Raw genomic sequence first — 21,966 nt, forward strand, 5'->3', positions numbered from 1 at the left:
CTGCTTAGATAAAACATCACTAGCAAAAGATGACTGTGCTTGCATGTCCCTTAGGCTTAGCAGGGTTACCTTAAGCTGTACAGGAGGAGTTGCTCAAACACAGTATTATAATCATGCTACACAAAACAGCCAGAACTGACCCAGAACAGGGCAGCCTACAGACTATGAATGGGCAAAATGGTTCCTAGAACAAGGCAGGAAATTTAATGGAATAAGTTCACGTTGCCTCACATGTAGTGTTGCTAAAGTCTCTCTCCATCAAATCCTCAGATCTTTGATTCAAAATGCTTAATTTAAAAATTGTAATAGGATGCATAGACCTATATCATGCTGACATGACAGTAAGAAAACAGTATTGCACAAACAGCTCCAGAATGAACACTAGGGAAAGGGGTCCGTGTGAAACGGGCTGCACTTTTACGCTTGTTTTAAAATTTACATCGTTTCAGCTCTTTGATTATCCTGCTTCTCAGAGATTGTTCTGCTCAAGTACAGTCAGGATAGGATATAAAGCTATCAAAAAGAAAGTAGTATGAATTAACCTGGGGAGAACACAAAAAACCAAAAACCTGTCATCAACTGAATCAATCTAAAATTTAAATTCTTTAGGAGGCAGTTTAAAAGTGTTTTTTTCATAAAAAACCAATCAAGATCTAGAAAGGTTAGGTGTCTATCTTGTGACCAGCTTCCAAGAAGCCAGCCACATCCCTTTAAAGAAGCATAAAAGCTATATGATAGCATTTAAAATGTAATATACGTTGTAACCATTCAGGTAAATTCTTGTTATGTAGCGAGTAAAGTCATCTGGTATTATTATGTAGTAAGGTATCAGGAACACACTGTAAAAATACATCAGACAGGTCAGAATGCTTTTGAAAAGTGAAGCTCTGGTGCTGTGCAAGCATGTTGCTTTAAGTTCCAGCTCCCCGCAAGAGAACACCCATGGTACTGCATTATACCACAGACATTTGATTTTATTTACATTTTAAGCTTTTAAGTTATTAGGTTACTGTACTTTAATTTCCTGTATGGCACCAAATTTACTTTAAAAAAGAAGTGTTTCCGTGTGTGTGTATGTGTACATGTGTGTACATGTGGCAGGCACCAAAATGCAACGTCCCGTCCTGTTTTCTCCAGCTCCCCGTTTCCCCGCGCTCGGTTAAGAGTCCGCAGCGGCCGCTCACATTGCCTTCAGGGCAGCAATGTGAGAGCCCAGATTCTCTTGCAGGTAATACAGCAGGTGGAGTTCGTAGTGCTCGCCCGACTCGGGGACCCTTATACTGTGTCTCTCCTGAGGGTAGATCTAAAATATAAAATAAAGTGGTGAGCATCCATGGAAGTTACAAGCTGCAACATTTAAGCCTCTCCAAACAGTCCAACCAGTTCAAACACTCATGTGATCTCACTGCATGAGGTCAGTTTTGAGCTAATAAACCCTCTACTCCACTGCCTGAGCCCAGAGACAACCCATTGCACCCTTCCATCCAGCTGGGATGCAAAGAGGAAGAATCAGCCTGGCAGAACAGAGGCAGATCCTGTCCAGGGCCACCAAGTCAGCCAGAACCCAGGTCTGGGTACAGAGCCAGCGGGGCTTAACTAAGTGCATAAGCTGCTCTACACCACACGAACGCTGCCTCCAAGCTGCGGCTGTCCTTGGGAGCTCGGAACTGCTCATCTAGCTAATAATGATTTTGATTTACTCCTAAGATTTCCCCTTTTATTTATTTATTTATTTAAAATATATTTTTCTAAATACAGCGTTTTTATCAAGAAGTTCAAGCACTCCAACACAACTGTGTTAAAGGCTCCAGTGCTGGACCCCCCAGTGAAAGCAGGATGCCTCATGTTTACACCCCAGTTGTGGCCTTACCTGTAAGTCGTATGGTTTGCCAGCTCTCACTAAAAAGCTGAGCAAAACGCTAGTGTGTGCAAAGTGAACATTCTCATCCAAGAATCCATGCAGCAGCAGCAAACGGTTTGGTCTGAGAAAAGAAACAAACACATTTCTATAGAGCACCTCAGAATACTGACTGCCAGCCATTTCATGATCCAAAAACATCGCTTCAATAACCTCAGCATTTAAAATATTTGCATTTAAAAGAATGACTGTATTATAAGTTGTTCTGTAAGGACCTGCCATTAGCTTCCAAATCTTTCCTTTTCTTCTCTGCAATTCTTCCTGCATATGCCTATCATGGTCAGGCTTTTATCTGTCAATCTCCTTTATTCTCAGAAGCATTTCCTAGTTTGGACAATACAATGGTTTAAGGTTTGCTCAGAATCTCTGCTGCTTTCCATCTTTTTGGCAAGAAAGCTCACGCTACTGACACAGCCTTAGAGCTTGCAAAAAGCATCCTGACCCACTATTTCTGTCAAGCTTAAGGCTGCTCTGAGGGTTTAATTACACAGCAGCAGCAATGTTTGCCATTTCTTTAGGCATAACAGATAGTCTTTAATTACAACCAGTATAAAAAGGGATTACTTGGAATGGCCTATAATTATGCAAATGTTCATTCAAGTCTATTAAGTTTTTTGGTGTTTTTTTTGTTTGTTTTGTTTTTTTTTTAAATACTACCATTCATGGCTCCAGCATTTAATTGCCAGGAACAGAGAGAGAAAAATATGTCTGCGAGGTTTGAACCTTCTTGATAAGGAAGGTGGGAGGGAAGAGACAGAACCCAACTCACTCAGAAGGAAACTTCTCGGCTTGCATGGCCACGGATCCCAGGTAATAGCCCTGCTCGTTGTGGTCCGGGTGGCCCATGTAGCGCTCCGTGTAACCAGTGTCATAGAAAATCCACAGCGTGACTGGTGCTCCAGCAATGGCAACCTGCAAGTTCAACAGGGCTCTCAGCACAGGGAGGGGAGGTGACAAGAACAAATCCAACTCATCTGAGGATGTCGCTTCTTCCCACACCTCTGTCCCAGCTTGGAAGGTGCTAATGAGGGCCTCTTACCATCCATACAGCTTTCAATGGAGAAAAGAGAAACAAAAAGCAATCCCTCATCCTTCTCACGCAGCTACAACAAACATGTGCTGAGAACTTCTACCACTGGAGGACCTACAAAGAAACTGCTATCATTGCCCCGTTTGAAAAGCTAAATTACAGAGCTGTACAATTACGTTCTCAGTGTGACAGTTCCCAGAACACCACACTGAGAACAGGTTTATGGAGGAACATCTCATCCCCACGCTGCAGGCAGAAACACACACGTGGAGAGAACTGAAGAGACAGGCCAAAGTCACACAGTATCTTTTAACTGCTCTTGTGATACACACTGAAAGTGGTTTCAGGACATTGTGGCTTATTAGCAAGCAACAGCTTTAGAAAAGAGTAAATAGATTTGTCATATCTGATCTGTTTTCTGTCAAGTATCAAAAAGCCTATCAAAATCTTTAAGCCTAATTAGAAATACTGTGCACAAAATGTGCACTAGGAAAGGAACTTCCCCCTGAACTCGCCCAGCCACAAGAATCTTGAGGGCAACAGCCAGAACACTGCGTGTTCACTTGTCTACAGTGAGCTTAAAAGTCTTTGTGCTGGGAACTCCTTTAGAGGTTACATGACTTGAGAAAAGCTCTATCTTCATCACCACGATAAGTACTCAATGCAGGAACATACCCTGAAGATATCTGACCTCTGCATTAAAGCCATAAGAGAGAGGTAGCCTCCGTAGGACCAGCCATGAATGCCAACTCGGTCCAAATCGATGAAGTCATACTGGGATGCTAAATACTGCAGGCCTTCCACTTGGTCATCAATTTCTATTTGTCCCTAAGATGGGAGAGAAAAAAGTATTTTTGTTAGTTTTGGACAAAAAGTTAAGCTCACTGGATTTCAGAAGGTAACCAGTTCAACACTTTCATTATTTCTATTTGTGCAGCACTGAATCACCCACCAGCTCTCCACTGTGCCTGACACGTTACAGAAATATGATCCCTTTCCACCATAAGATGCAAAAAATTCACACTAACCCATCCCTCTCAACTACCTTTCCCTTAAGCTGTCTCCTTGTTTGAGAAAGAGTAAGAATTTCTCAGGTTAAGGGAAGCTCCTGCACAAGAGCTAGGCTGAGTTCTAGCTCTGTGCATCAGAGTGCCTTTCCCAACGTGCAGACCTTCATCACAAATCGAGTGCAGCCTGGCACAGGCCTCCCTCGTCAGCATGTAAGGCCCAAAACATCCACCCTCTCAGGAACTACTCTAATGTTAAACTCCTGCTGCTGCTGAAACTATCCTGCTTTGTGTGAGCAGGAAAGCGGCTCTGGTGAGAGTCAGAGAGCTCCTTATGAACCCACTTGTCTTGTGCTAGACACGCCTGGAGGTGGTTTGCAACCCCAAGCATTGATATTATTATAACCTTCTGCCATTAAGTGTCTTTCCTCCTTCAAATGCACGCTGCTCAACTATGTGCAGCTCATCTCCCAAACCTAGCTGGTGTCACACATCTGGCACACACGTGTGCCAAATCACTGTGGCAAATCAGTACTTTAGCTCAGACTGTCCAACAAGGCTGGGAGACTCATGCCTGCCTCTGGCTGAAAAATCATAAACCAGACACAGAGCTGCTTACCATTTTGTATTTAAAGGCTCCTTCAAACTTAAGTCCTCGGTGGCAGGACCCCCGGTTGTCAATGACAACAACAACGTAGCCCAAGGAGGCCAGGGTGTTCAAACGGAAATACTTGATTCCCTTAAACCGATTGTTCACCAGCTGCACCTGGAATACAAGAGGAGCAGTGACACAATCATGTATGTAAATGGAACCCAGAGGTCATTCGTCAATCCCATCTATGTATATTTACTTTCCTTTAAATGTTTTACACGTGTTTGTAACAAAGTTTTCAAGTCTCTCCTCTCTGCTATGCAATTCCCTCCCTCCACTTGTGGTTTGCTAAGAAACCAGCTGCTCTCCCTCCCATTAATGGGTCATTTTGTGTCACGGATATGAAGAGCTGAACTGAACGCTCCTCTGCAGATGTCCTGCACAAACAGGAGCGCTGAGAGCGACACAACAGAGACCACCCTCTGCTGCTGCTCACAGATGTGTGCACTCACCTGGGGCCCTCCGTAGATGAAGAGCACAGTGGGGTACTTCTTTCTGGGCTGCAGATTGTGAGGCTTGTACATCATCCCGTAGAGTGTAAAGCCCGAGGAGCTCTCGAAGGAGAACACTTCTGGGGGGATGTAATCAGGAAGGGGCCCTGTCGCAGGAGGAAGCAAAGAGCCCAGTTTAACAGGGACAGGAGGCTTAAGGCAACTCTGCTTGTTTGTGCCCCATCTCTGCCCTAAATGCATCCCCAGTAACACAGCTCCTCCATGCTTCCCAAGGGATGTGGCCAGGACCAGGCTGAGACTGGGAATGCCTTGGTCCTAGGGGAAATCTCCCAGTTCTATCCCCTCCTGTCCTCAACTCTAGTCTAATCCTAACAGCGGTGATTGGTCCTTCACTGGCAGAGCCTGGACAGGGGCCCCATCCTTCCCTAGCTGCATAAATACAAGGAAAGACTAGAAGATGAAACATGATGGAAAAATAAAAGCCCAAGAAATAAAAATAAGAAAAATTTTAAAAAATAAAAATTAAAGATTAAAAGATAATAAAAAATTAAAAAATAATAAAAAATAAAAATAAATAAAAATAGAAGCGCATCAATTTAAGAAGTTAGAAGCTTAGCTATCAAACTAGCAGGAAATTCTTCCTCAAGCATGAAATTTCTCTGCCCTAAAAATATATTTATTTTTGGAGCAATGCTTACATAGGATGGATGTGTTGTTGCTTATTCAGTGCTGATACATTTGACCAAACTCATAAAAGAAAGGGTCACTTGCAGCCTCCTGCCACCTATCAGCATAAACATGAATGCAAATCTAGGTGCTCTTTCTCCTTCCTGCACTTCCCAGGACTCCTCACGCAAACCTGAGTTTCCAGGTGAGCCAAGTCATCCAGAACATAAAGGCTAAACAAGCATATTCTGGATATTTTTCAGCCTGTGAGCCCAGCTGCCCTTCTCCAGTTCCTTATCTGTGCTGTTACCTGCTGAATCTAAAATGGTAGCCCAAAATTCCTTTGTCCTATGAGTTGCATCATCTTCAGATCCTGTCAGTCGGTAAAGTGACACACAGTGTGGATTCTTCTGATTGCTGTACTTGCTGATGAACATGTCACAGTCCTAGGAAGAACAAGAATTTTACCTTGAACTCTCCTCAGTGCAGAGACATGAGAAAAAAATGATTATTTCTTTCTGCATTTAGTTCTCTCGGGAGGTGCTTGTGGACCAGGAAAGCCTGGGATCTGTTGATAACAGCTTATAGACTCTAGGGAGCTGCAGTCCTCAGCTAGAGTCAAATACGAATGCTCCAAAGCAGTGTTTTCTGCTAGTTCTGAAAAATACACCTGCCAAACCAGCAGTGGCATGAGGACTGTATCACACCCTGTCCTCTTCTGGGCAAGGCAGTTCCTGCAGAACAGGTTACTGCCCAAGGCAGTTCTCCTCACATGATCTCCCCTTCGCCCACTGCAGACAAAAAGAGCCAGGTTTAAACAGGTACCTCAGCCCAGATGCCTTTCTAGGTGAGCAGAGGAGCAGCTACACTGGCAGGTCACCAGCAAAGCTGGAAAGGGACCTGTTGTGAAGCCCACAGCAAATTGCTTCAGCTCCTAGAAGGGGCTACAAATTTGCTGTGCAGGCCACAGGAGGACATAACATAGAGCAAAATCTACTTTTGTTATATATAGATGCAGCCTTATCTGCTCCTTGAGGAAGAACAAGGCTGTGGCACAGGCAGACTGCGTACCTGGCTGACACAGCAGGCATGGGAGTAGCCACGTTCCGTTAGTCGCTTTACTTCTCCGGGGTGCTCGTAATTAACGACATACAAGTGATGCTCTAAAGGTGAGTCCTTTGTGCCTTGAAAATATACCAGTTTTTTTACTTCATCTACATAGATCTGTGAAAACAAAGCAAACACATACCACAACAATAAGTGCAAAAAATATGCAAGTCTTAGAGGCAGCACTTGACACCTTCTTGTCCAGCTTTTTCACTCAGGTCCTTAACCTTCCCCAGTCTTCATTACTTGCTATGCTAAATGATTCTTTGTCATTTCCTCATGCTTCAGACCCTTTCCCAAATCACCAAGACACATACAACCTGAACCAACCCAGGAAAAAGTCATGGCAGCAGCTGACTGGTACTGCTAAGTTAAATATTCCTTCTTTTTGAGCAGCTGGCAGATTTCAAACACAGGCGAACTTGCACATCTCACCCTCTAAACCCTGTTCCAATATCCATTCAGGAAGAACTTAAAGTCTTCTATGAAGTCTAAATGACAGTCAAGAAGGTCTCCTCGAATTGCTGCCACATTCCTTTTTAAGGATTCATCAAGCTCAGCACTGGAAGGGCAGCAGTTTGGGAGAACACGTCTTCTCTTGCAGAACAAACACCTTGCACAAGCTACACAGTATCCAACCATTGTGTATTCTGGCTAAAGAGAGGCAGGCCTAACAGATTTATGTTCATCACTTGAATTTAGTGAATCACTTGGTTCAGGATAGCAGCTCTCACTATCATGACACCTTGTCGCTCAAGGAAGACATGAAACATCCTCACTGCTGCCTCTCAGTTTTTTACTTCCTCCTCTTTAAGCCTTAAATTTAGTGGAGAAAACTCTTTGCTTATCATTAAAGAACACTCAGGAAAAGAAAGCAGCTATTGTTGCCCAAACCGCTTTCCTGCGCTGCTAAAACTATAGTCTCCAGGCCAGGGTGGTAAATCAGAGTCAGAGGAGGATAAAAGCAGACTAAGACCCCAAAACACAGGATTCATGTGTTCAAAGCCAACATAACAGAGTGGTAGAGCCCACTCTTCTCAGGGAGCAGTGCCTTGCTAATACAACACGTACTGATTTGTGGGGCCCTAGAGACATCTCCCTGCAGTGCTGTCCTTCAGCATGAGCGGGTGGCTTTGAGGATGTCCACGCAGCAAGAGCAGAGACTTACGTTGGACCCATGTCTGCCAAGCACTTCCCATTCCCCACTGGTAATCGCCATCTCCTCTTTGATAGGGCATTTGAAGTCACCTGAAAATACCCAACAAAAAAGCAAAGATTTTACATTTTAATCACAAGAAATGGTCACAATCATACTTCTTCCTTCCAAGCTTTTTTGGCAGGCTTGATCAAAGAGCAGCCTGGCTTTGTGCAAGATCCACATGTCTGCCACCATGTCAGACAAATGCTGTTCCACAGCTGCAAAGAGCATTTCAGAGTTGGTAACGTGCTATGAAACGTATGTCAAAGGATTCTGAGATGCTCTCAACCTGAGACCTGGGCAGCATTTGGGGTTTTTTTGAGGTATTTTTGTTGTTGTTGCTGTTATTCTTATTCAAAAGAATTTTTTTTCACACACACATAAAAAGAAGCTTTATACCGAAAAATATGAAAAAAGGTCTCAGGTGCCAAAATTGGAGAATTTTGATATGAAGGTAGCAAACAGCTCTCTTTTGGAAGATGGATTCATTTCCCTCAGAATGTTCTCTGTGAGATAAAGAATTTGGATGCATTCAAGGAAACCAAATCACTTTAGATATAATGTTTTCTGTGAAGAAAAAAGAAACCTTGGATAAAACTAGGACTTCTAGTAAAACTACATGTTTTTTTTTTTCTGTGCGAGTGCTCAGCAAGTGCCTTCCATGCACAGCAAGTAAATTAAGGATCACAGCATGAAACTGTAAATGAAAGAATCCATGCTGTGTGGAACCCACTCCAGGAGCTCTGCACACAGCTATATTGCATAGCTGAGGCCAAACTTCGACCGCAGCTTGGAAGTGCGAGGTCTTGCATTTTTCCTAGAATCAACTCCTCCTGCATTTCCACTTGCAACAGCTGCCAGTAATTTTCTCCTAATAACATCCCTGTCTATACAGCAATATCATGATTGTTTTAAGAGCAGAGAGGCATTCTCTGCATAGCTGTCATATCGTAGTTTCTGGCAAGCACACGTGTTCATTTTAAAGGTGAAGGATCTTTATACACCTTTTTCCAACATGGTCAAAGTATGCTCTCTGTTAACCTCTCTTCTACAATCAGCCTGTAAAGGCTGACAGAGACTCTGCTGGCTTTGCTTGCAATGTCAAGTCTTGAATCAATGCATGTCCATTAGATACGTGTGACCCAGAACATCAGATAGTCACGCTATTACTATAATGATTAACTTCCAGGAAAGTCAACACACAAACAACCCCATCCTCAGCAAGGCAAAAAAAAACATGTAAGTGTATTTCACAATTTCACATGAGCTCATTTTTCATCTTTTGAAACTTCTCCCTTTAGTCAATGAAGAAAAATTTGGGTTAAAACTGAAGCACGTTGGATACAAAATCAGTCCTGTATATATCCAAAGGGAATAACTGTACAATGAAGTGCTTTCGTGAACAGGAGCAGGAGTTGCCAATGAGACTGATTCCTGCCGCCTAGAAAGACACTTATTTCCTCACTAGTCAGCAGGCAATGCCTGCTTAAATTAAAGCAAGAGAAAAATTTCAGTTACTTGGAGCAGGGAGGCCTCCACACGACCGTTTATACTTGCTCTCCTTCAAAACTGAGGTGATTTTGTAGAGGTGCCGGAATCCTGTCTTGCACTCCGAGGCAAAAATGAACTCCACCTCATCTTCATGGGCTTGAGGGAAAACATGGAATATATCATGGATCTGTGGAGACAGCGCAGGGGTTCATGATCATCAGCAGGACCCTGGCACTGAAGTCATGCAAAGCAAGTTCCTCTTGCTGCTCAACACCAACAACACGGAGCTCAGCCTAGCAGGGCACAAGGATTGTCCCTTACTGGGATTGATTGTCCTTGTGAGCCCGCAGCTGCCTGCAAACAGCCTCATGTGCTGCCCAACTCCCGCCTCTTTACTAGTCTAACTCTATAGGAACAATTCTGTCCACAAAAACAACCAGGCAGGTTTTTCTGCCCTTGCCTTCTCTGCTTAGATGTGGGTCCAGCTTAATAGATATAACATGAGAGCCATCCAGGGAAGGCAGGATTCAGCGCCCTCCTCTGTCCAGCGCTGTGTAAAAGCCCACACAGAAAGAGGCATTTAAAGAAAGGTAAGCAGGTGCCATCTCTCCAGCAAAGAAGATGCAACTCCTGCTTCAAGGGACAATCTTTGGGGGTACTCAGAAACGTTCACCTGCACAGTATGAACTGCCAGGAAAAAAACCAGCTCCAGGTAGTAGATATAGCACAGTGCTGTGGAGAGCACATGTTCACTGGGAGGCTTTGTGCAAATGCTCCCTGCTGAAAGCTCTGCCTCTCACCTGGTTGATGTTCTCAGGCCTGCATCTTGGCACACCTCCCATGGGATGCTGTTTTAGAGACATCAATCTCCACTTGCAGCACCCAGCACCACCCGTTTACATGGTGTTAGCCCAGCACACTGACATCTGCTCTCACGTGGCACAGACCCAGCCTGAGCACGGTCAAGGATGGCTTTCAGTGACCGTTAAAAGCCTTTCAGGACTTGCTTACCCAACCACCTCTAGACACCTCTTTGTGAGGTGAAGATACTTCAGCTGGTGGAAATCTGTTCATGAACAATCGCACCAGGAAGGTGGATGGGTGACACCAGGGGCAAGGGGCTGTCCTGAGCACCAGAGCCCTGGCTCCTGCTCCTACCTCTGGCTGACCACTGGAGCCTCAGTTGAGTTGTCCTGCTTCCACTCCCCAAATCTGTTTGATCTATACTTACTGTGGGGTCTTTATGCTAGGGAGCATTTTATTTTAAATGGGGAATACGCACAGAATCTTACACAATGGGACTGTTACCCTAGGCAGCACAGTAATCCTGACGTCACTCAAATGCTTACAAATAGGGTCTTGAAGAACAAACTGTTAAAGAAGGTTGAAATTGAAATTCTTACATTTATCCAGATGTCTGTTGTTTCTTCATAAATAATGAAAGGTGTAACAGAATCTGGTACAGCATCAATAAGCTTCTGTCTTTCCATTGCATCATCTTCTATAGGGATGAATAATGCAGGAGGGATCAAGACTATCTGAAGTCGTGTTTGGGAGCGATCCAGTAAGATGGACCAGATGCTGTTGAGGGAGACAGATATTACAGAAAACCACATGCAGCCATGAGGATTGGATGCATGAGAAAATCGAGACACACACATTAGCATTCAGTTTGAAGGAGTCAAAAGAATTCAATTTCAGATTAAGCACGAAGCCACATGTCAAATCTCACCCATGAAAACAAGTTTGCTCCATAGCAAAAGAGCCTATTTCACAATACTGTGTAAGCACTGCGGATTCAAATGTTCTATTTCCCCAGCTTTCTATTGTGCTTTAGGGGAGAAAGAGAAGAAAAAAAAAATCAGAGGCAATAATGAAGCAGAAAAAAAATCCTGAAATTTCTGAATACTTTTGAAATACTAATGTTTTAAATATATACCTGGCAGAGAATAATACTGGCACCTAAATGACCTGGCTGTAGACCTTGCCTCTTTGGATAACTTTACAAATAGCTCTAATAATTATCCTGCAAAAAGCAAGACAATGAAACAAATGTGTCCATTTCTTCAACATCTAGGGGGAAAAAATAGTGAAAAATCAATTTTAGCCTCAAGAACTGGAAAAGTGCAATTCTGGAACCGCTTCTGATGAGTTAGAAACACTGAACTACATCATCTACAGTGTTAAAAACGACATGCAAATGTAAGTAGCACTTACAGCAGGTTTTCTGATCAGTAAGTCTGGTCAGCAAGGACGGTCCAGTGGTTAGGGTGCTAGCCTAGGGCCTGGGGGACCTGGGCTCATTTCTCTCCTCAGTCACAGCCTTCCTGTGTGACCATGGCAAGTCACTTAGCCTCTCTGGGCTGCAGTTCCCCATCTGTAAAATGGGGATAATAGCACTGCACTCTCTCTCACAGGGATGTTGAGAGGACACATACAACAAAGGCTGTGAGTGCCCAAAACCAGAGCAGTAGGGCCGGGTACCAGAGAAAGACAAGGAGGACTCTGTTTCGGTTTTGGAAAAACTGGCCCCTTTGCACAAACAAGTTGGCAGCAATGAAAAAATGAAAGCGGGCTTAAGCTCAAAGAGAAGGCAGAGCCACCACAATCTGGCTTCTAACTGTTTTGCCCCAAACCCTCTAAGCAGAGACAGGATTAACATACGCACTATTTTCCTTCTGGCGTCCACCCAGCTCTAGCAATGTACTCTACTCCTTCAAAGAGGATCTCGAACGGCTGAACTAGCTCTTTGTCCACAACACCTGCAATCTGTTAACAAAGCAGCAATTCAGTGACACTGAGATGAACCCCCACAATCAGTTTTCATGCACAGTGAGAAGTCAGGCACAGAAGACTTCTTGTGTACAGCTCAATGAATTTAGATTGTTCGGCCTTTCAGCACAGGGGCTTCAACCCCATCTATTGCCAGACACAAGAATAGCAGCAGATTGCACATTACCAGCACAGGTAAGGAGGGACTTAACAAATCTGGAGTCTCTCCAGAGATCCATGACTGGTTTTGGACAAATCACATGAACACTCAGTTTCCCCATGTAAATATATAAAGAGGAGGTGACCTGCACCCAGCTATTTAGTAAAAGAAGTTCTACTGCTGCAGATAAAAACATCCCGTATGACAGCCAGTTACCAACAGGGTTGTTAACTTTTTATGCATGCTCATATCTCATTCTCTTTGCAATGAAAATTCTTCAAGTATTTGCAGTCAACCAAGAGGTCTGTCACAGAAAAAAAGCCTAACCACGCACTCCTAAAATACTGTGCTCTGCAGGCAAGCTCATAAGCCACTCTGGGAGGTGGAAAAGAACAGCCTTAAGCACTGCTATATGCACAGACACGAACTATCTGCATGGGAACGACCCAAGTGTTCACAGCACTACCCACAGAAAAGCTATTCAGCTGACGCATGCAAGAAAGTTGGTTTGTACTGAAGTGGGAGAAGAATTTTATCAAAGAAATAAAAAAAAAGAGTGAGGGATGTTTAAGTGATTTAGGAAACAAACTTAACAGAGGACTTACTCTTCCTTCTGCGTTGATTGTCACTTCAGATATCTTGAAAGTGACCTTTGGATTCGCTGTACCTATAAAACAGAAGTTAACAGTCAGACACCAATTGTTTGCTTCCAAGAGGGCAAACTCGAGCAGGGGATCATTGTGGTGTTATTCATACAGAACTGGAAAAAGCAAATAGCAGAACGGTCTTTGACCCCATAGCCCACTTGCGTGGGTGTGAGAGAACAGAACCAGGCAAGAAAATAAAACCCCTGCAAACACAAAGTAGACTCGGTGGATGTAAACGGATCTGACCAAGAGTCACCACAGCCAAAAACACACTTCTCTCCCACAAACAGAGGATGCAATGCACTAGCTGGAAGTAAATACTAAAGGGACATCAGGATAGCAAAGTAAGCTTTGGTTTATTGTCTGGGTGCTATTTTTTGAAGTAGAACATAAAACGTGATTCAGTGCTCATACACAACTTCAAAAATGGCAGCAAGTCATTCTGCAAAGAAAGATCATTTCTTTCTGCATTTTAAAGTCTGTTGCTGTGACTAGTGAGGTTTGTGCTCGAAAACATCACAACTGTGGGCCTTCCTTATATGCTAAAAGCTATGCAGTGCTTGCAGTTTAAAGTACCAGTAGCAATCATGGGGATCAAGAGTCTTCCAGAACCCAAACTACAAAGCACTACCAGCAGCCACAAAAACACTCCAAGAATGAAAAAGGGCGTCACTCTGCACCTAATTCCTCAAAGACATAAGGTTGCAATGAGAACCACTTCTCTGTGCCAGGCTCTGAGGCAGCAGTTGGTCAGCTCCTGAGGGACACACTAAGAGCTCTCCCTGACCACAGGGCTGGAAAATGCAGCACAGCCACCAGTGACTGCCTGACCTCCACAGCAGCAGTTTTCCCAAACACATGTGCTCCCTCTGGATACCAATTCAAGGACATACAATTCTCCTTCATCAACTCTCAGCTGTAGGCTAAGATAGAGACTGCTGTAAGGCACATGTAACAGAATACACGTGTTTCCCAGAAACAAATTTTCAAGAGCGTCAGGGTCTCACCGGTTTTGGGGTACCGAAAGGAATCTGTTCTTCTCGTCTCCAACATGGGCGATGTGACGTGAATAATTTCCACTTCTGACTCATCATTTTCTTCATATAGAATTTGAAGAATTTTGCTCCCATTCAGTGCTGTAAATTGTAGAAAGGCACTTAGAAGAAACTCTGAGTGGGTACACTGAACCAGCCATACAAGAAGGTTAACAGAGCACTCAACTCATTTAACAACACATTTAAAAGACACGCGTTTAACAAAGCACATTTAAAAGAGGCATGTTTAACAAAGCACACAGCTCTGTCTCTAAGGTGGCCTTGAGGAGAGAAAAACAAGAAGTCCATTTGAGGAAGCGAGCCAAGCAGAGAGGGATGCAAGGGGGGAGCACCAAGATATGAACTGACCAACCGACAACCAAGCAGGAATGCGTGCTGCCCTTGGAATCAAAGAATTGCCCTATCAAGGAGTGCGTGCCCGCGTGTAGGGATAGAATAATTGTATATAAGGGCTAGTTATCTGCAATAAAGCAGCTTCTTCCTATGATTCATATTGAACCGTCTGAAGTCCATTTTGTCCCGCAGTAAATGAATTAATATCTCCTGGTCAGAACAGCTCTAATGTTTGGCTATTGCAGGCACTCAGACTCTCCCAGGAGCACAAGCACATAGCGGATGAAAACTTATAGTGTGTGACTCGTGTTTCATTTAGCAAAATACCTTGAGACACCTACTATTCCTACTATCAATGAGAGAAGGAAAGTCTCCTTCGCGGGTAGGGTGCCCGGAAGGCCACTCTAACACATCCATCACTTCAGACAGTTCAGGAGGAGTCACAAGCATAAGGTTCCTATCTTGCATGAGGATGAGCAACAGAAGAAGTAATTCTGCTCTGGACAACAGATCATAGGGGCTGCTGCTTGTGCCTGCCAGACACGCTGGCTCCGGACCGCTTACCTGGCTGTGCCCTTGGGCTCCACCAGTAGCCAGTGTATCTGTCAAACTCCTCCTGCAGCACAAACGTAGCCACACCAGCAGATCTGGGATCCTCCTCCACATTGGCCAACTCTAAACAAGACACAAAGGTACCAGTTAGCCCTGCACTCCAGACCCAACCCCAAGTTCAGCCCCCAGGGAACAACTGTGTGATGATGAATCTGACTTCTCAGCAAGTTTGCTTTCTGCTTCCACCCTGCTGTTGATTTATTTGAGGATTTATCCTCTCTCACATAGAAGGGAGGAAGAGGAAAGCCAGCCTTCCTTTTTACTCCTACCCACTTAGTCTCTCTATTTTCCATGCACTAATCCAAGAAAGGAAATATTCTCTCTACCTGAGCTCAGTGAATGGGAACGACAACTTCAAAAAAGTATTAAAGATAGGGGGGAAAAAAACCCAAAACTTTCTGAATAACTAAAAATGAAAACAGACATTCAGAAAAATGAAGATATCAACATTTTATCAACTGTACAAACTGAAAGTAACAGACTTACATAACATCTCAACATGATGACATATCCATAGGGCTTCAATATTTTTCCTGTTACCCTGGAGGTAACTTAGCAGCACTCCATAAATAATTATCATCTGAGAAGGAGTCATTGCTACAGTTTATTTTTAATGTACTTATATAATATTTTAATATCTAACATTTAAATAAACTTAAGCATTATTATAAAGCGTAGAAAACTTTAATTGAAAATTAATTATATAGTTTAAATAAAAGAAGTATGATTTAAATACAAAATGTGATGGATTATTAGAACATGTTTTAAACACAACTTCCCATTTTCCTTCTTCCAAGGAAACAGTTAGAGAGGAATAAGAAGGGAACGTCTAGGTTACTAACTGAATGTGAGGGACCTACAGAAGCTACAGTGCTATTCAGCAATTATCTGTATCATTTCCTAAAGGCCGTGGAGCCTGACATAACTGGCAGGAACTCTCCTCCAGCTCTGTTCCACCCACAGCTCTTCCACACAAAAGGCGCCGTTCCAGTGAAAAGGAACATGCTGTGTTTCAGAAGAGCCTTCTATATGTATTCAACAAGTAACTCATTCTGTCAGATTCCATAACACAGGGAAAAGAATCATCCCACAATATTTGCAGTAGGAAGGATTAAAAAAAAGAAAAAAAAAGGAACACAGGAACACAGGAAAAGGAACATGACAATCCTGATCAAACAAAGACGGAATAAATATTGGACATACCCCCAAATTTCAGAAGAACCCCTAGAGCCACTGCAGAATTCAGTCTACCTACAGCAAATGCAGAGGAGGAGCAGAAGAGATTAAAAATACAGATTTTAATTCAGGATACATTACCATTATGCACAAACGTTAGCCTCCTTTCTTCTCTGGTTTCTATATTAGATATCCAGATGTCATTACTATGGATAAATGCAATCCAATTTGGATCAGCTGGACAGAGCTTGGGATCCATCCGGATGTTTGGACAACTGGTCTCCACCAGAATAGGTCTTAAGGGCTGTTGCTGTTTGAAAGACAACCAAAAAGAAAAGAACAATTAAGCAATGATAAAGCACAGACACTTACAGAGGCTGAACTGGATTCTCAGAAGGTCTTTTAAGACCATAGTGGTGGGCACATCAACTTAAAGTGTACAGATTGACAAGAGACGAATCTCAAATGAACAGGTTTATAGGAGAGGAACTTACCCAATTTAAACACAGAAAAAAACACCATGGATTTTTTGTTGGGTAAGTAATGCTTGTAGTATAACTCCATAGATCCCACCAGGTGCTAAGGACTAGCGACAATCCAGAAGGCAGCTTGCCTAGAGAAGCCTGGCATATCCTTAAAAAACACACCCCTTAAATATGGATTGGCAGAATACGCAAGAGCTGTCAGGTGGAAGTGGCTGTATCCCAAGTTGCTTTCTGAGGACACCTGGGTGAGATGGATGTTGGACACTTGTTACAATAAGGAGTTGCTCTCTTGGAATTCTGAGTTTCCACAACCACAGAAATGTGCCCTTTCAGGAGACTTCTCCTCTCCTCCCTGCTTCAAACACTTGCCAAGGCTTCTTGCCATGCCAGTGCAGCTGGCACTGATGCTCACTCTCTTTGCCTTCGCTCCAAGAGAAAGGAGTTTCCAGCCAGAGAAGAGCAATACTATGGTTAAAAACGATGAGGGATGAGTAAACTCACAGTAAATCCATGAGGGCCTCCATCTTTTACATGATAAATTCCACTCCCAGCCTGAAAGAGGAAGGTCCCGCTTTCTCGGTGGTAATCATACGATGCGATCCCGACGGTGCCGATTCGCTTCCGCTCCCGCAGCAATTCCTCCTCTCGAGAGTACATCCCATAGTCCAGGACAGCCTGAATGCGGGCAGAGAAGCACAGTCAACACCTCCCCCCTGCACCTTCTACTCGAGTGCCAGGGCATCGCTGCATGCCGAGCCTCCCAGAGCAGATGGCTGTGCAGACACCCTCCTGTGCCAGAATCCCCCTCCTGCTCGTGCCTCTGCTAGCAGCGCTCGTCACTGCAGGCCCCCATCAGCTCCCACACAACTGCAAGGCTGTCACTCACTTCTGCCTCAGCAAAGGCAGCATTATTTCCAAGGTATGTCGGTATAAGTAAGATCAGATTTAAAGGCCTGTTATTTCCAGAACGAGCAGGAATGTCTTTGCTAACTTTTGCAAGCCCTCGCAGTGACCAGCCTGGTGGGAGGAGAGCAAGTCAGGAATTTTAGGTCTGGCTGACAGCCTCGGGAAGTAATGTGGGAAACAACACACCTAATTCCACGTGGGGTTTGTCCTGCTTCCTCCAACCTGCTGTCTCACATAGCGTGGGACAGGCGCAAGCTTGCTAATTGCAGAGGTGAAGGGGGGATGCACATTCCAGGGAATGGGAAAGGGATGCTTTGCTCTAGCATGAGTCATGGAACCACTGAGAGATCGTCAGGGGGGACTCATCACTCCTCTGTGCCAGACAGTGATTTTCAGAGGCTACAGGCTCCTACAGCAATCCCCAGACTTGATGCAAATTAGTATTTGCAAGGCTGTCTGAAAAATCAGACACACAAAGGCTGTACCTCCAAACAGTGAGGAGAAAGCTGGGCTTGCTTTTGGGAGGACTGCAGAGCCTGCTACGTGCCAGGAGAACATGGAAGTGTTTAAGACCATATATTCCTAACCTTACCAATGGCTTACAGGTGTAACCACTAAGCCTGTGCACACACATGCCATGCTGCTGTGAAGCAAGAAAGAAATGAGGACCCACCGGAAAAAGATCCAAAAGAGGCTTCCAGGAAAGCAGCAGGATAGCAGCTTTGTTTATGGTTTTGGGAATTTCAGAGTAGAAGAGCGTGTTCTCCCTGTTCTCCCCAGACATTGCTGTTGCAAAAATAGAGGGGAAAAAATCAGATTAGTTCTCTGTTAATTCAAACACTTTCAAAGGATGCACAGGAATGGTTTCACAGGAACATCTCAGCAGTCTCTTCCTACCAGGAGGAGGATTGAGTCCCTGCACTGCGGGACCGCTCTAGGAACTCCCTGCTTCACAGAAATGCAAGTCACAGAGAGCAGAGTACAAACTGCCAGGCCTACCACACACTTCCCTGAGAATATCCGTATCTTCCTAAATGTTAGCAGTCCTGCTATTTTATTAGCTTTTAAAATCAAGAAGGGCCTTTCTACTAATTCCCCTGGTTGGCTTAGAGCATAATGCAGTTCATGTTTCAAAGACAATGTGTCTCTAGAGAGGATTGAATGTTCCCTCCTCCTTTCCCTCAGTGTTTTTCATATTTCCAAGAGCTCCTGCCAAGGCACAAAAAGATGAGTCTGGACACAGTCAGATGTGCACCAGGGAAGATCAAGGCTGATAACTCAGGAAGGGGTACCTAGGAAACCTGAGCTCATCCCAGAAGGGATGAGTTCTAACAAGCCTAAGAGGGGTCATTCCCAATCACGTACAATTTTCTATGGGAAATCACATGGCAAGTTTTAATTACAGACTGCAATCAAGACATTTGATCTGCCTACCATCAAATCTACGTCGAGTTATCTACCAGATACATCCAGTTCTCAGGAGCTGTCCAACCCAACCAGCCTCTGCAGCAAGCGCTTAATGACGGCACAAGCTGCCCCGGGAAGCTTACCCAGATAGTAGATCCTATCTGAATGAGGTCCTTCAGGGTCATTTTTCTTCACAAACGTGAAGTCGTGAGGAGCTTTTGCCATCATGTACCCATGGTACTTGCGCGTGTCGGTGAGCAGTTTCCGAAGCTGGCTCCATGAGTGCCTCTCCACATAGAAAGGTTCCAGTTTGGGCTGCTCCTCTCTCTGCACCTGCTCCTCAGGACCTGCAGTTTCGAAGATTTCAAGGCCCGGCTGTTCAGTTTCCATGGCTGCTGCCATGTTGCATGTTTCTGGGAGAACACAACAGCAGAGGTTCAATGCTGTCCTTCAGCAGCCCAGCAAACACCCTCTTCAGACTCCCAAAACACAGTTCAGTAGCAAAAGCACTGCAAGGAAATCATTATTTTCAAGCAGGAAAATCTGGCAGCAAGAAAAGGGCTGGGAAAGAGGGTTTGCTGGGAAAAACAGGCTGCCATGATTCAGCCTTTCAGAATGGAGCTAAGAACTTCATAGATCCATAGACTTAATGCCATTTGCCTTTTCCCCAAACAAGTACTACTCATCCTCATTTCAGTTTGTGGAGCAGAAAAGCTCTTCCCAGTTAAGATTTGTTAAGCTCCTTAACTACTTCCTCCTTCCTTGCTGTGAACAGCATGAACCCTGACACCCTGATCTCAAGGCAGAAGATGATTAGGGCTGAGAGAGACCTGGGACCGTTGGCTGCTGAGAGGAAACGGCACCAGTAGCTTATTTACAACCAGCAGGTCGTACACTATCATGCAACTATGCGTCCTTATTCCTGTTATTCCATAATTTGCTGGGTTTGTCTGCAGCTCCTGAAGAACCGAGCTGCATCTGCACCATTTCCGAGCAGCTAAATCAGCATCTGCACCATTTCCGAGCAGCTAAATCAAGCCTGCATGGCAGTTCTCCCTGCCAGCCCCCAGCTCGCAGCCCTCCCTCCAGGTGGGAGGCAAACAGGCTCGCTGTGCCCCCGCGGAGGAGCTCGGAGCTGCTGATGGAGCAGCTTTGCAAAGGCTGCAGCCATCCCCGGGCCATCCCTGCCTCCAGAGGATGTTCTCTGAAAGAAGAACAGCCTCCAAGCTGTTCTTTGGTGTGTGGCACATCCCTCAGCTGGGACAGACGCAGCACTATAGGACACCCTCATGGCTACAGGGCTGGGGCTCTTCCAGAAATACCACACAGCACCAAAAAGAAGGGGATACAGCCAGGAAAGCATCCTCCAATCTGCTTTATCTCCAGCATACGCCTTATTCTCCTGAACAGGCTGTCCCTAAAGCGGCTGCAACATCCTGAAGTTACCCGGGTTTTGTACAGCTGGGCTGGACTAAACAGCCTGGAAACCTGACGAGGGGAAACTCACTCCTTCAACTGCGAATCACTGATTTGAGACCAAGACATGGACTCCCACCACGGGGCACCTTACTGGGAGGACTATCAATCCAGCAAAGGATTTTCCCTTCACTTACACTGGGAAATCTGCACAACCATCCAGGATGCTGCTGAGGAGAAGCCAAGTGGGATGAGATGGATGAGACTCACTGCACTAAAAGGAGGAGGTTCTGGACAACATGGACCAAACCCAATTCAAACACGATTTCTACAAATGAGGATGGGCACGATGGATTAAAAATGCTGTCTGACGCTATCACACAAAAGTCTCTTTTGTCCGAGCTATTCCAAACACAAAAACAACGCTGTAAAACCAGGAGAGTTCACACCCATACAGAGAACAACACCGCCTCTCTATATTTGATCAGACCAAATTGGAAAATGGGAATAAGGGCTCAAATTGAACCGCAAAACCCTCCTCTAACAGATACCCCCGCAAAAAAGAGGAGAGGAGAGGAGAGGAGAGGAGAGGAGAGGAGAGGAGAGGAGAGGAGAGGAGAGGAGCCTACCCTTCTAACGACCAAAAAAATGAATAAAATCGAAATGAGGAGCGAGGGCGGCAGGGCGCTGCTGGAAGGGAGCTGCACGCTGGGGAGCCCCGCCGCGCGTTCTCCCCGCGCTCCCCGCCGGGAAAGGCGGCCGGAGCCGCCGGTTGCCCCGCGCCCCGCCCGGGGAGGCGCCGGGAGCCGCGGCCCGGCCCGCGCAGCCCGCTACTCACGGCGCTCGGCGGCGGCTGCCCGGCCCGCGGCGACGACGCCGCTTCCGCTTCCGCCGGGGGCGGCGGCTGCAGCGCCCCCTGCGGGAGGGGAGGAGCCGCCGCTCCCGGGGCTGCCCCCCCCCGCCCCTTCCTCCCGGTGTGCCCGGGATGAGCCCAGGATCCGGGTGCCCGGGATCGGGACGCGGGCCGTGCCGCCCCCGTGTGCACGGGAGCCCGCGGGATGAGGGACGCGGCGCCCGGGATGCTCAACCCGCCCCGCACGCGCAGCTCCCGTCCAAACGGGGCTTCCCGCGGGAATGCAACCACTTCCCATGGGAATAGAGTGTGGACGTTACTGATATGGGCTCCGCACGGACCAACCGTGGGCTCCGGCGCCGGGAGGCTGCCCTGGGTGTTCCTGCACCTGCAGAACGTTCCTGCCCGTTTTTCCACCTCTGTTTTCCACCTTTTCACCCACTGTGGCCGGGGTCGGGCGGGGGTGTGTGGGGACAGGCCTGGGGACACGGGGACCTGTGGGGACACGGAGGGACTGACATGGCGGGAGGCCCAGCGCCATGGAGGGCAAAGGGACACGGAAACGCCATGGAGGCCACAGGGATGTGGAGGGGATAGAAGGAGCCCAGGGAGACATGGGGGGT

The 21,966-nt window shown here is 45.7% G+C and overlaps 1 protein-coding gene across 2 annotated transcripts; it reads right to left on the bottom strand.

The window, feature by feature from the left end:
- Nucleotides 1–12: 12 nt before the first annotated feature.
- DPP8 (dipeptidyl peptidase 8) lies at nt 13–21,149 on the bottom strand. Of its 2 annotated transcripts, XM_026040553.1 has the most exons (20): nt 21,120–21,149; nt 19,218–19,487; nt 18,341–18,453; nt 17,263–17,436; nt 16,418–16,586; nt 15,053–15,163; nt 14,108–14,236; nt 13,059–13,120; nt 12,190–12,290; nt 10,925–11,102; nt 9,549–9,708; nt 8,001–8,080; nt 6,797–6,949; nt 6,036–6,171; nt 5,060–5,205; nt 4,575–4,721; nt 3,624–3,776; nt 2,688–2,830; nt 1,871–1,982; nt 13–1,303 (listed from the first exon to the last, which is right to left on the bottom strand). In XM_026040553.1, the coding sequence occupies exons 2-20, from the start codon at nt 19,474–19,476 to the stop codon at nt 1,181–1,183; spliced, it is 2,649 nt and encodes an 882-aa protein (XP_025896338.1). In that variant the 5' UTR covers nt 19,477–19,487; nt 21,120–21,149; the 3' UTR covers nt 13–1,180. The 2 variants fall into 2 exon arrangements, with proteins under 2 accessions (XP_025896338.1, XP_025896339.1); XM_026040554.1 differs by lacking the exon at nt 21,120–21,149 and having other exon boundaries at nt 19,218–19,630.
- Nucleotides 21,150–21,966: the final 817 nt, after the last annotated feature.

The sequence above is a fragment of the Nothoprocta perdicaria genome, unplaced genomic scaffold (genome assembly GCF_003342845.1).
Source record: "Nothoprocta perdicaria isolate Ctin4 unplaced genomic scaffold, notPer1 scaffold_26, whole genome shotgun sequence".
NCBI classification, from domain to species: domain Eukaryota; kingdom Metazoa; phylum Chordata; class Aves; order Tinamiformes; family Tinamidae; genus Nothoprocta; species Nothoprocta perdicaria.